The sequence below is a fragment of the Chrysochloris asiatica genome, unplaced genomic scaffold, assembly GCF_000296735.1.
Source record: "Chrysochloris asiatica unplaced genomic scaffold, ChrAsi1.0 scaffold00116, whole genome shotgun sequence".
Classification (NCBI taxonomy): Eukaryota; Metazoa; Chordata; class Mammalia; order Afrosoricida; family Chrysochloridae; genus Chrysochloris; species Chrysochloris asiatica.
In genome coordinates this window covers 6,159,173-6,172,455 of record NW_006408634.1, presented here as the reverse complement: position 1 = coordinate 6,172,455, position 13,283 = coordinate 6,159,173, and the positions used below count along the sequence as shown (strand labels likewise).

The 13,283-nt window shown below is 46.7% G+C and overlaps 1 protein-coding gene across 1 annotated transcript in view; it reads right to left on the bottom strand.

Annotated features, from left to right (window-relative positions):
* Positions 1 to 5,678: 5,678 nt before the first annotated feature.
* IZUMO2 (IZUMO family member 2) overlaps positions 5,679 to 13,283 on the bottom strand; it is a 64,179-nt gene continuing 56,574 nt past the window's right edge. The window contains exons 7-11 of the mRNA XM_006868387.1: positions 11,053 to 11,139; positions 10,828 to 10,848; positions 8,794 to 8,874; positions 7,180 to 7,306; positions 5,679 to 5,721 (exon numbers count right to left, since the gene is read on the bottom strand). Of these exons, the coding sequence (XP_006868449.1) occupies positions 5,679 to 5,721; positions 7,180 to 7,306; positions 8,794 to 8,874; positions 10,828 to 10,848; positions 11,053 to 11,139 (359 nt within the window). The remainder of the gene's footprint in view (positions 5,722 to 7,179; positions 7,307 to 8,793; positions 8,875 to 10,827; positions 10,849 to 11,052; positions 11,140 to 13,283) is intronic.

The following is a 13,283-nucleotide window of genomic DNA, read 5'->3' as shown; positions in this document are numbered from 1 at the left end:
TTTGAGTTGTGGTGTTGGAGGAGAATATTGAAAGTGCCCTGAGCTGCCAAAAGAACCAACAGATCTGTGTTGGAAGAAGTGCAGCCAGAGTGCTCCCTGGAGGCCAGGAAGGCCAAACTTTGTCTCTCACACTTTGGACATATTGTCAGGATGGACCAGTCCCTGGAGAAGGAGATCATGTTTGGTAAGGTGGAGGGTCAGAGAAAAAGAGGAAGACCCCCCCAATGAGATGGATTGGCCAAGCGGCAGCATCGATGGACTCAAGGTGGCAACAGTAGTGAGGTTGGCCCAGGATTGGGCAGTGTTTCGTTCTGCTGTGCATAAGGTCGCTATGAGTTGTTACTGACTGGATGGCACCTAACAACAACAACAATCTTTAACAGTTTGTGTTTGACTCTGCAAGGTCTGTGGTTCGAACTCACCAGCCGCTCCTGGGAATCCCTATACAAAGTCACTATGAGTTGGAACTGACTTAGTGGCACGTAACAATAACAAGGAGTCTGGTGGTGGTGTGGGTTAGTTGCTAGGCTGTCAAGCACACGGCAGGTAATCCTCAGAATTGTCGAGGTCATATAGGTCTAGGGGAGACTGAAGAACTTTTGCCTATTAGCAGACACTAGAGTCCTGACAAGGAGCCCGGGTGGTGCAGTGGGTTAACCTCAAGGTCAGAGGTTCAAACCCACCAGCCGACCTGCTGTCTGGCCCTGTAAAGGTTTAGTCTAACAAACCCTATAACGAGTGACTATGTGTTGTTATCGACTTGATGGCATTGGATTTGGTTTTTGGTTTATAGACAACTATTGCAATGCATGATTATGACTGTCTTTTTCCATTAAGGACACTATGGGACAATTAGCAAAATTTAGAATAAGGTTTGTAGATAAGCTAATAATATTAATAGTATTGATGTTAATTTCCTGGTTGTGATCACAGTGCTGTGGCTTATGTAAGAGAATTACTTTGTTTTTAGAAAACACAGAGACCCAGAAAGAGAGGGACAGAGACCCAGAGAGAGATGGGGACAGACATCTAAAAAGAAAGGAAACAGAGATTTAGAGAGAGATGGGGACAGACATCTAAAAAGAAAGACCCAGAGAGAGAGTGGACAGACATCTAGACAAAGGGGGGCTACAGAGACCCAGAGGAGGGGTCGGGACAGATGCTTAAGATAAAGAAAACAGAGTCTGAGGGCGTGACTGTCGTGTGTTGCTTTTTGGTTTCGGGTCAGACATCTAATCCTGGGTGATTTCGGGTCTCCACTCATTGTGTGTATGACCAAGGAGAAAGCGCTGAGCCTCCTTGTCTGTTCCTCCACCTGAGAAGTGGGGAGAGGGGTGCTCCGCCCCTAGGGGATTTCAACAGTCCGCGATCCTCAGACTCCGGGCTCTGAGCGCCGCTGAGCTGCCAGGGTGCCAGGTGGGCTCGGAAGCTGACTCGCGACTGACACGAGGGGGCGGGGCACTTTCCATAGCGCCTTTCCTCCCTCCTCCAGGCTCCGCCCCCAGTTCCCGCCGCCCGCCGGCTACCCGCTCCCACTCGCTCCGCGTGGATCTCTCAGGTCCAGACTCACCTGTGCGCTCACGCGAGTTCCGCGGGGCTGTTGGGCCTTCCCTCCCTCCAGCGAGCCGCGGAGTGCGCCTGCGCGGTCGCCGTCTTTGACCCGTAAGTCCCGATACTTTAAACTCGGCTCCGCAACTAACTACATTTCCCGGAAGACAGCGGCTTCGCGCTCCCTTCGGCCTCAGGTGCCTGAAACCATGGGAATGCTGGGAAATGTAGTTTTGTCGTTGGATGAGTCGCAGGAGAGTGTTAGGAATAAGCACCTGCTTTGTAGCTGGGCGAAGCTGATATTGGGGGAAAGTCTAGCTGTACTGGCACTTTGAATATCCTCATTTTAACTAGAGTCTTTTTACTACTCTGATCAGGAAGCGATAAGTCTAACTAACACAAATTTCTTCTACAGCGTGTCCCACACAGGGGTTGGTGGGTTTGAGTCACTAACCTTTCCACTGGAGTCTTGCAGTGGCCCTATGGATTAATGTACTGAACTGCATAATAGGTTTGAACCGCAAAGTCGGCGGTGCAAGCTCACCAGCCACTCCTTGGAAACCCTATACATGGTTGCCATGGGTCGCAACGACTGGACTCCACAACACTTAACAACAAATATTTCCGTTGGCAGCTAAGTACTTAACCACTGCACCACCAGGGCTCCTTAATACAAACATGTTCTAGTTAAGTGCCATTGAGTCGGTTCCAACTCCTAGAGACCCTGTATAAGGTTACCAAGGAACCGCTGTTGAATTTGAACCACGGACCTTGCGTTCCAGGGCATTATCCCATAGCACCACACCAGGACTCCTAATACAAACACATGAATAGTTTTAACACTAAGAAAGTACACAATCAGAAAAGGATGGTGAAATCCACACAAAGATTTGTAAGTATAACCTAGGGTACCTGGCAGGGCAGTCTAGGTCTCTCACAGTCCGGGGTCTGCCTCAGATGCCTCATAACTTGCCCATTACCCATAATCTGTTGCCACGCAGCTAGGCTTTATTTCAACTCCATCAACCTAGTTGTTTCTTTAACTCCCTAGTCTTTCACCCTTTGGGCTGTTGTTATAGAAAACTCCATAACTATACGTGACTGAATGATTGAATGGTGTGAATGTGCCTTGTAAGGATAGCTCTTACTGCTTTTTGGTGTCATTGAGTTGATTTTAACTCATAGAGACAGACCCCATGTGTTCAGAATAGAGCTGCCCCAGAGGTTTTCCTAAACTGTTACAGTTCTCTGTCCTACAAGGTGACTATGTGTTGGAATCTACTTGAAGACCACTAGTGGGGAGTGAAATAAAAGCAAATCTACAGCTCTTTCTCCTCAGGGCCACTGGCTGTGTTCGAGCCACCAGCCTTTAGGTTAGCAGCCAAGTGCTTAGCCTTGTGCCACCAGGGCTCCTTAGCTTTCTGGCCCTGTAGGATAAGTCCTCCAGGTTTGGTGCTGTAGGATCAGCACTGGACTGTGAACCTCAAGGTCAACAATTCAAACCCACCAGCGGCTCCTTGAAAACCCTAAACAGGGTCGTTAAGAGTCAGAATCGGCTCGAAGGCCCTTAACAACAACAACAAAAGTGTAAGCACTTGGACTACAAGGTCGACTATTCAAACCCAGCAGTCCCTCCTCAGAAATCCTAAACAGGTTCCCTATGAGTTAGAACCAATTCCCTTGCACTTAACAATTACTGTTGTTCTGATGAAATGCCGTTGCGTTGGTTTTGACTCATAGCAACCCTGTCTGCGGTTTCCAAGGAGGGGCTGGTGAACTTAAACAGCCAACCTTGCAGTTCAAACGGACCTTGCAGTCCAGCGCAGTAACCCGCAGCACCACACCAGGACTCCTAACAATAGTCCCTTGTGTGTTCCTCCATTGTTGTTGGAGTCCTGGTGTGGCACTGTAGGATAAACACTGGTTTGAACCACAGAGTTGGCAGTTCAAACTCACCAGCTGCTCCTTGGAAACCCTATAGAAAGTTGCTATGAGTTGGAATTGACTAACAACACGAACAATAATAAACAGCAATGGCATCTATCACATTGGAATGTGATTGGTTGTGTCTGACTATCCTTTGGGTTTATTGCTCATCCCAAGGAGTCCTGGTGTGGCGCTGTGGGCTAATGCATCACTCTGCAAAGTCATTTGAACTGCAAGGTCCTTGGTTCAAGCTCACCAGCCGCTCTATCACTATGGGTCGGAATTGACTTGACGGCACTTAACAACAACAAGGCCTGGTACATAAGTTGTTTTGAAGGATGTTTATTGAATATTCTTAAAAACAAGTTGTATATATGATTATCTTTGTCCAAGGTACTTGCTGTTCCTTGGGTCTAGAATACTTCTCCACTATTTCTTTGGAAAAACTTTTTTTTTTTTTTTTTCTAGAGCAATCTCTCACACCTTCTTCTCTGGGAGACTTTTCCCAGTTCCCACCCAGTCGGAGTTGGCAACTGCCTCTCCTGGGTTCCCACAGGAATATTCCAGTATCTGAGCGCTGTTACTCTAGTAATTGTTGGGTTGTAAAGATTTGATAACTCTGTCTCTCTGCTCTCCAATCTGTGTCCCCTGGGGAACTATCACGACACTATAATTATACCCAATTTAATTATCCATTTATTGTGCACGTCTCCCATGAAATTCCCAGGAGGTAAAGGGAGTGGTTGAATCTGTATCAAAAAGATAGTTAAGAAAGAAAGAATGAATAAAAGTACTAATCAAGTACCTGGGTGGGCATTAACCACTCTGTTACCAACCTAAGGATGACGCTTCAAATCCACTCATCTGTGCAGTGGAAGAAAGACATGGCGATCAGCTTCCTTAAGATAAAATTAACAAGTCGATTCTGAATCATAACTATCCTAAAGGAGCTCTGGTAGCGTAGTGGTTACGAATCAGGCTGCTAACCTTGGGGTCAGCAGTTCGAAACTACCAGCGGTTTCGTGGGAGAAAGATGAGGCTTCCTGCCCCCCTAAAGATTTACAGCCTCGGAAACCCTGTACAGGGTTGCTATGAGTCAGAACCGACTCCATGGCACAGAACCATCATCACCGGGACAGAGTGGAATTGCTCCATAGAGTTTCCAAGGCTGTGATCTTTCCAGAAGCTGAGTGCTTCATATCTTTCTCCTGAGGAGCAGCTGCTATGTATGAATTCTGACCTTTGGTTAGTAGTCTAATGCCTAACCTATGGCCCCACTGGGGCTTTCATTTCTGAACATGCTAAAGAGCTGTTTGTTTTGATTTTGTCGTTGTGTGCACCATCCAGTTGGTTCCGACTCAAAGCAACCCTGTATAGTGTTTCCAAGAGCAACTGGTGGGTTTGAACTTAAATCTTGCAGTTAGTAGTCCAGTGCTTATCCTGCAGCACTACACCAGGTTGTTGCTGTCCCCATCAATTCTATGGAGTATATTCCTAAGGCCCAAATCACATTCTATTATGAAGGCGGCTGTGTCCACAGATGAGTCAGTGTAAGCCCTTCAGGAAGGCCCAATAGGGTAGAGAAACAGTGCCGGGCACTAAAGAGATTCTTGGGGATGGTGCTGTTATTGTTAGGTACCGTCTAGTCAGCTACCCCTCATGGCGACCCCATGTCCTACCAAAGGAAGCACTGCACCATACTCAAAATCATTATGTTGTTGCGAACACTGTGTCCATCCATCGCCTTATATAGGTCTTCCTGTTTTTTTGCTGACCTTTTACTTAACCAAGCATGATGTCCTTTTCCAGGGACTGGTGCCTCCTAACATGTCCAAAGTATGTAGATGAAGTCTCATCATGCTCACTTTCCAGGGAGCATTGCGGCTGCACTTCAAAGACAAATTCGTTTGTTCTTCTAGCAGCCCGTGGTACGTTCAATAGTATGTCCCAACACCGTAATTCGAACATATTGATTCTTTCTGTCTTCCTTGTTCATTGCCCAGCTTTTGCAGGCGATTTCAAATTTCCATGGCTGTGTCAGGCACAGCTTAGTTCTCAGTGATATCTCTATTTAACACTTTAAAGAGGTCTTTTGCAGCAAATTTGGGGGTGATGAGGTGTCACCAAAAAGCTGACAGAGACAAGGGCGGAATTTGTCACAAACTTTATTTACTAAATTTCCTTTCCTTTTCCCTTCCACACCCCTATTGCAGCAGGAGCCTTCGGTTTTGCCTGTACATGTAAGCCCTGGCCAGAAAAAAAAACAGTCCGAAGGTTAGAAAAAAGAATTTTAGGCTCCTCCCTATCAACGAGCCCCCGACTCTCCTCCAATCATTGGTATGATTCAGCCTATCAGGAGGTGCCAATGATATCATAGGTCTCTGGGCAGATTTCTGGGGTTCTCAGCCAATCAGTTTTGGTACACAAGGAAGAGGGCGGGGGGGTGAGAAGAATCGGGAATAGTAGGAGCCCTGGTGGCGCAATGGTTAAGCACTTGGCTGCAAACGGAAAGGTGGGCGATTGGAAACCACCCAGTGGCTCCCAGGATAAAGAGTTGGCGATCAGCTCTCATAAAGATGACAGGCAGAGAAAGTCTACGGAGCAGTTCTGCTTTGTCCTTTGGGGTCGCTATGAGTCCGGGATCTACTGGACAGAAGATGTTATGATTTAAATTTCCAGCGTCCAGAATGGATGGGGGTGGGAGACATCAAAGGAGAGACCCTAAGAAGGGATGACGAATTGGAGGGAGAGACAGGCTAAGAAAAAAGGAAGGTTAGTGGAGAGAGGAGAGGCAGAGAGGAAGAAACGGAGAAACAGACCCGGTGGAAGAATTTGGTGAGACATTCAGAAAGGGGGCGAAGGAGGGAGAACAGGTAGAGCTGGGGACAGAGGACAGACAGACAGACCTGGGGTAGAAGCTGCAATGGAGATGCAGACACCAGGAGAGAAAGACTGTCAGGGAGGACAAAAAGAGAGGGAGGGAAGGAGAGAGGAACCCCAAGCCAGTTGCTGTGGAGTTGACGCTGAGACATGGCTCCCCCGTGTGGCTCAGAATAGAACTTCACTCACGAGGGTTTTCAGTGATTTTTTTTTTGGAAGGTAGATTGCCAAGCCTTTTTTCCAAGGTGCCTATTGTTGTTGATGTTGTGAAGTGCTGTCGAGTCGGCTCCGACCCATAGAGACCTTGTATAGGGTTTTCGAGGAGCAACTGGTGAGCTTAAACCGCCAGCCTTGCAGTTCAAACGGCTTTGCAATCTGGCGCATTAACCCACAGCGCTACACCAGGACTCCGAGGGACCTATGGTTAGACTCAAATCTCTAACCTTTTGGTTGGCAGCTGAGAATTTCACCATTTGCATCTTCCAGGGTCGGGACTAACTGTCAATGTAAAAATAAATTAACTGCCATCAAGTCAAATCAGACTCCTGACGACCCATGTGTGTCATAACAGAACTGGTCAACGTTGGGTTTTCAATGACAGATATATTGGAAATAGATCATCAGATCTTTCTTCTGAAGCATCTCTGAGTGGACTCAAATGTCCAACCTTTCAGTTAGCAGTTGAGTAAGTTAACCGTTTACACCACCTAGGACTCCAGACACAGAGAAGAAGAAAAAAAAAAGCGGGGGTAAAAACAGACATGAAGAGAGAGGGGAACTCGTGGGGGCACTTATGGGACTTGGGGGAAGGCAGGAGTGACTCACGAGATCAAGATGGCCACGAAGAGGAAGACAGACAGAAACACAGAGATAGTGATGCCCAACGCAGCCTGGTCCTGAGGGTAGTGACTCTTGGTGTTGTATTGCAGGGCCATGCGGGGTTGCCTATTGACTGGGGCGGGTGGGTGAGACAGCCCAACCACAAAGTAACTACCCTTCCTTGGCCTCCACCCTCACCTACCTGCTCTCTCTACAGCCCAGGGCATATTCTCTCTCCCTCTCCTTTCTTGGGGCTTGATAATAATATCCTTTCCTCCCTCCTCTCCCCTCCCCAGCCTTCCTCAAATTCTCTCCTAGGAAAACAGCTATGTACTGACAAAGTTACCAAGAAATATACCTCATATCATAGCTGTAAACCCCTCAACGAAACATTAGCAAAGTCACTCCAACAATGCATAAAAACGAATTACACACAACGATCAAGTGGGATTTATCCCAGGAATTCCAAGCTGGGAGTGAGGGGAACAGTGTGATAGAGAGAGGGAACAGCATGTGTAAAGGTCCAGCATGGCTGTTTAATCTTGATGGATAAATGGTCCTGTAAGGATGGTGGTGGCGGCAGTTGGGTGCCCTTGGGTTGCTTCCAACTCATCGGGTTTCTAGGGCTGTACATCTTGACAGGAGCAGCCAGCCTCATCTTTTTTCTGTGGAGCGGCTGCTAGATCTGAACTGCAGGTAGTCCACCTCATAATCCACAATGCTACTAGGGCTCCTTGCTGTAAGGCTACATTGGGATTAAAAGTATTCTATTTTACTCTCTGACCGAATGAATGAGTGACTTGTATATATTCTTCTGAATTCCACAAATACAACGCTGGCACTGAGGAAACTTTTTTTTTTTTTGCACCTACCGGAATGGCAAGGAGCTCTGGTAGCATAGTGGTTACAATTCAAGCTGCGAACCTTAAGGTCAGCAGTTCGAAACTACCAGCCACTCTGCGGCAGAAAGATAAGGCTTTTTGCTCCCGTAAAGATATACAGGCTTGGAAACCCTGTACAGGGTCGCTATGGGTCGGAACCGACTCGATGGCACTTAACAACAACAACAACAACCAGAATGGCTGGTAGTGTAGTGGGTTAAAAGCTGGGCTGCTAACCGCAAGGTCAGCAGTTGGAATTTACCAGTTGCTCCTGCTTTTTGCTTCCATAGATTCCAAAGATTTAAGCCTTGGAAACAAACCCTCAACAGGGTCCCTGTGAGTTGTAATCAGCTTGATGGCACACACTGTTCTGGTGTTAGGGACATTGTAAAGTTACGGAGGAGTCTTCCCATTTAATGGAAGATACTCCTGGTGTGGTCCTGTAGAATAAGCACTTTATTGCTAATCTCAAGGTCTGTGGTTCAAACCTACCAGCTGCTCCTTGGAATCCCTATACAAGGTCACTATGAGTTGGAACTGACTCGATGACACTTCACAACAACAGACAGCACTCAGACTATGGACATGGTTTCTGGATCACACTGTATGCAAGTGGAGAGTGCAAGGTTCAAGGCTTCACTCATCTGGGAGACTTCAAAACCCATATTCCTGAGGACATGGTTTTCGTTCGTCATCTCTCATGGGCCTGTCCTAAGTCTCCTCTACCCCAGGACCTTACCGAAACAATAATCATATCCGATACATTGAGGAATGATCTTCTGGCAAAGAAAACAGTCCAAGACTTCTTCTTGTAGCATATCTGCACCAGGGGAAAGAGGAAAATGCTCTGAGAAGAATGTCCTCATGATGGTCAAGAGATGGAAAGGAAGGAGGAGAGAGAGAAGATGGGGTCTCTTGGCCCTCTTGACTTTGGAGGTCCCATTCCCCCACAAGGAGTCCCTAGGTTCCCGGGTGCGAAGGGAAAGGTTGGCAGTTTGAGTCCAGCCCAAGGCTTCTGGAAAAAAGGCCTGAACATCTACTTCCCAAGGAGCAGCTTCTGAAAATCTTACAGAGCCACAATTCTACTGTGGCACACACAGGGTAACCATGAGTTGGAATCGATGTGACAGCAAGTGCTTTTTAAATGGATTCATCTACCGCAACATAGGCTGAGCAAAATACATTGACAATTCACATTTAAAATATTCATGTAATTATGTTCTTGTTAAAGGTTGTGGAGTCGGTTCCATTTCATAGCCATCCTGTATAGGGTATCCAAGAAACAGCTGGTGGATTTGAACCACCAACCTTGCAGTTACTAGTCTAGTGCTTTTCCTACAGCATTAAACCTATTGTTTTTGTGAAGTGCTGTCGAGTCGGTTTCGACCCATAGCGACCCTGTAAAGGATTTCAGAGGAGCAGCTGGTGAGCTTGAACCGCCAACCTTGCAGTTCAAACAGCTTTGCAGTCTGATGCATTAACCCACAGCGCCACACCATCACACCTATGCCGTTGAGTTGGTTCCGATCCATAGCGACCCTGTACAGGGTTATCACACCTATAGAGGGGCTGAATTGAGTTGCAACTGTGTAGTTGTCCCAAACATTCTATTTGTAGACATTAAAACCTTTGTTCATTTTGATTTTGAGCTTTTCTATTCCAGTTTTGGAGTCCTTGTGTGGCGCTGCAGGAAAATGCACTGGTGGACCACAAGTCAACTGCTAGGACAGCGGTTCAAATCTACCAGCTGCTTCTTGGAAATCCTATACAGGGTCGTTATGAGTCGGAGCCGACTCGATGGCACTTAACAACAGTAATTCCAGTTTTGAAGTCTGCTGGATGGTGCAGATGGTTAATGTGCTTGGCTGCTTAAAAGTTGGAGGTTTGAGTGTACCTTGCAATAAAGGCTGGTGGTCTATTTCTGAAAGATCACAGCTTTGATCTTGGAGCACAGTTCTCTTCTGACACTCGTGGGGTCTCCAGGAGTCAGAATCACCACAGTAACTGGTTTGGGAGTTCTATCTTGGTGCCCCTTTGTAACAGAGGCTGACTAAATACTGACTCAGCGGTCTTCTCAGGCTGTGCATACAGGAAAACTACATTTCCCAGGCTCCCTTGCTGTAGGTTGCAACCATGTGATTGAACTCCATTCAATAGAAAGTGGGCGGGTGATGTACACCGTTTCCACACCTAGCCACAAAGCTCCCCGCTTTTTTCTTTTTCTGACACAACATTGTTGTTGTTAAGTGCCGTCGATTCCGACCCATAGTGACCTTGCATAGTGACCCTGCATAGGGTTTCCGCGGGAGAAAGATGAACCGCAGAACCGCTGGTAGTTTCGAACTGCTGACCTTGAGATTAGCAGCCCGATTCGTAACCACTACGCTATCAGAGCTCCGGTGTTCTGGTACAACTTTGGAAGCTGCAAAATGGGGGCAGCCTGGATCCATTAGCCATGACTTGGAAGAGCCATGCAATTCATAACGCAATTTGCATGAGAGAGAAATCAAACTTTGTTGTGTTGAACAACGAAGATTTGGAAGGTTATTTATAACTACAACATAGCCTATCCTGAACCACCCCAAAAAGAATTTTTTGCAAGTTGCAACCAATTTCCTAAACCCTCAAAAAGCAGGTACCCTTGGGTACTATGGCTTTGGGGCAGGGGAGCCACTGAATGGAGTAGGTGTGACAGGAGCGGTTGATTTGGGGGAGAGCCAGTGGGTGTCAAAGGGTAGAGAAGGGAAGGATAGACAATCAATGCAGAACTCACGGCAGATTTTGGGATGGCAAGCTGCAAGAGAAAAGAGCTAATATGAGTTAAGTTGGGGCAGGAATTTGAGAATTAAGAAAGGGTCAGGAGAGTGTAAAGGTGAGTCTGGGGACGGAGAGAAAGAAACCTTAGGGAGGCTGAGTCAGAGAGGAGTGGAGGAGGGAGTCGGAGAAGAGGATTAAGTGAGCCCTGGGGAAGGAGTTCTGTGGAGAGGTGGGGTTACACCTTTGACTTCATATTCTTTCAAAGCTTTTTTGAGTTCCTGGAGCACATTCCGCCTAAAAATCACCAGCTGTTCCAGCAGGGGCTCATCTGAGGAGAGAAAAAGACCTTCATGGGGTGGGAGGCACCCAGTCAGCATGTCCCACCTGCAGTTTTCAAGAGAAGGGCTGAGGAAACTCTTAGTGCAGCCATAAAATACCACAAAAGTCTTCAAATTTAAACAAAAATTCTTTCTTCAACCTTCAGAAGGCTCGAAGTCCAAATTCAGGGCTTCGGCTGAAATGAAATGACATTCCCTTCATCTTTCAGTCAATAGTAGCTGCTGGCATCCTTACCATCCCTGGGCTTGCAGATGCTTCTGTCTCCATCAACAAATGGAGTTATCCTATGTGTGTGCCTGCCTGTCTCCCAGTCCACCTCCCCTATGTCATTGTACCAGCAAGGCTCCTTAGTCTATGCTAATAATGTGATTTATGGTGGGGGCCTTCGGTTATACAATAGCAGCTTGATTTCTGGAGGGGCTGGAGACCAAAGTCAACCACATGAGTGGTCAACCACATCTACACAGCTGACTCCCAATAAAAACCCACGGGTGAGCGTCCCTGCTTGGCAGAATTCTGTGTATGTTGTCACACATGCTTGCTGGGAGATTTAAGCACTCTCCTTGTGATTCTACTGAGAAAGGACAATTGGACACTTGCATCTGATCGCTCCTTTTCTTTCTTTTTTTTAAGGTTTGTATTGTGGATTGAGTGAAAGCTTACAGGGCACATCATCAGTTTCACATTCAACCATTCATATTGATTGCTCCTTTTCGTTGTGCCTTTTCCCATTGATTTTAATCTGTGTCCCTTCATTGTGATAGACGCGAACTATGAGTAGAGTAGCTTTCCTGGGTTCTGAGTCCTCCTAGTGAACCACTGGACCTGAGGCTGGTCTCGGGGACCCTTAAGCACATATATATCTTACCGATTTTTCCTGTTTCTTGTCTTCCTTACCTTCTAGCAGGTGAGCTCCACAGTAGTAGGGATTTTACCTTGCTGTATACACTGGAGTAGCTCCTGCTACTACAATAGTGGCAAAGCATAGAGGACCTAGCACATATTGTGGGTGAAGCATTGCGCTGCTAACCACAAAGTTGGTGGTTTGAACCCACCAGCTGCTCCTCAGGAGAAAGATGACAGTGTCTGCTCTGGTAAAGATTTACAGTCTTGGAAACCCTATGGAGCAATTCTACTTTGTCCGCTAGGGGCCGCGATGTTCAATAAATATTTGTGGAGTGAATGAATTGGCTGACTTTTTAAGCACGATGCCAGCTAAACATCTATAACCACCTAAGTGTGTCTTAGGAGTCCTGGTGTGGCCCTGAAGGATAAGCACTGAGCTTCTAACCACAAGATTGGCAGTTCAAACCCACTAGCCGCTCCTCAATTACTATGAGTCGGACCTGATTTGATGGCACTGAACAACAATGAACTTATCAAGTGTTGCTAGAAACACCATGATCTGGTGGGTTTGAACTACCAACCTTGTGATTAGCAGCCCAGTGCTTAACCTATATATAGCACCACCAGAGCTCCTTAACCACAGATACAGGGTTTAGGGTTTACGACACATCTTTTTGTAAGATACCATGGAGTTGGTTCCCAACTCAGCGCAGTAGAAGGAAACACTGTTCAGCAGGCTAAGCACTGGACTGCTAACCACAAGGTCAGTGATTTAAGCCCACCAGCTGAACCTTGGAAACCCTATACAGGGTCACTCTGACTTGGAGTCAGCTTAGTGGCCCTTAATAACAACAACAAACTGTGATAGGACACATTTCTGTAAGTTAAAGCCATTCACTTGGATTTCTGTTACAGCAACACCAGAGAACTAAGACAAGGGGTTAGGAATTACCACATATCTTTTGTTTTTGTTAAGTACCGTCCAGTCGGTTCCGACTCATAGTGACCCCTGTATAGGGTTTCCAAGGAGCGACTGGTGAGTTTGAACCGCCAACCTTACAGTTCAGTGTTTACCCTATAACAGCACACCAGTGCTCCACACAAGTTCTGGGAGGACCCAAATCAATACTTTCGTTATTGAAGCATTTTCTGGGAAATGATTGAATGATGCAGAAAGCATCAAAAGAAGATGGATGGAATACACAGAGTCACTGTACCAAAAGGAAATGGTTCATGTTCAACTGTTTCAAGAGGTAGCACATGATCAAGAGCCAATGATACTGAAGG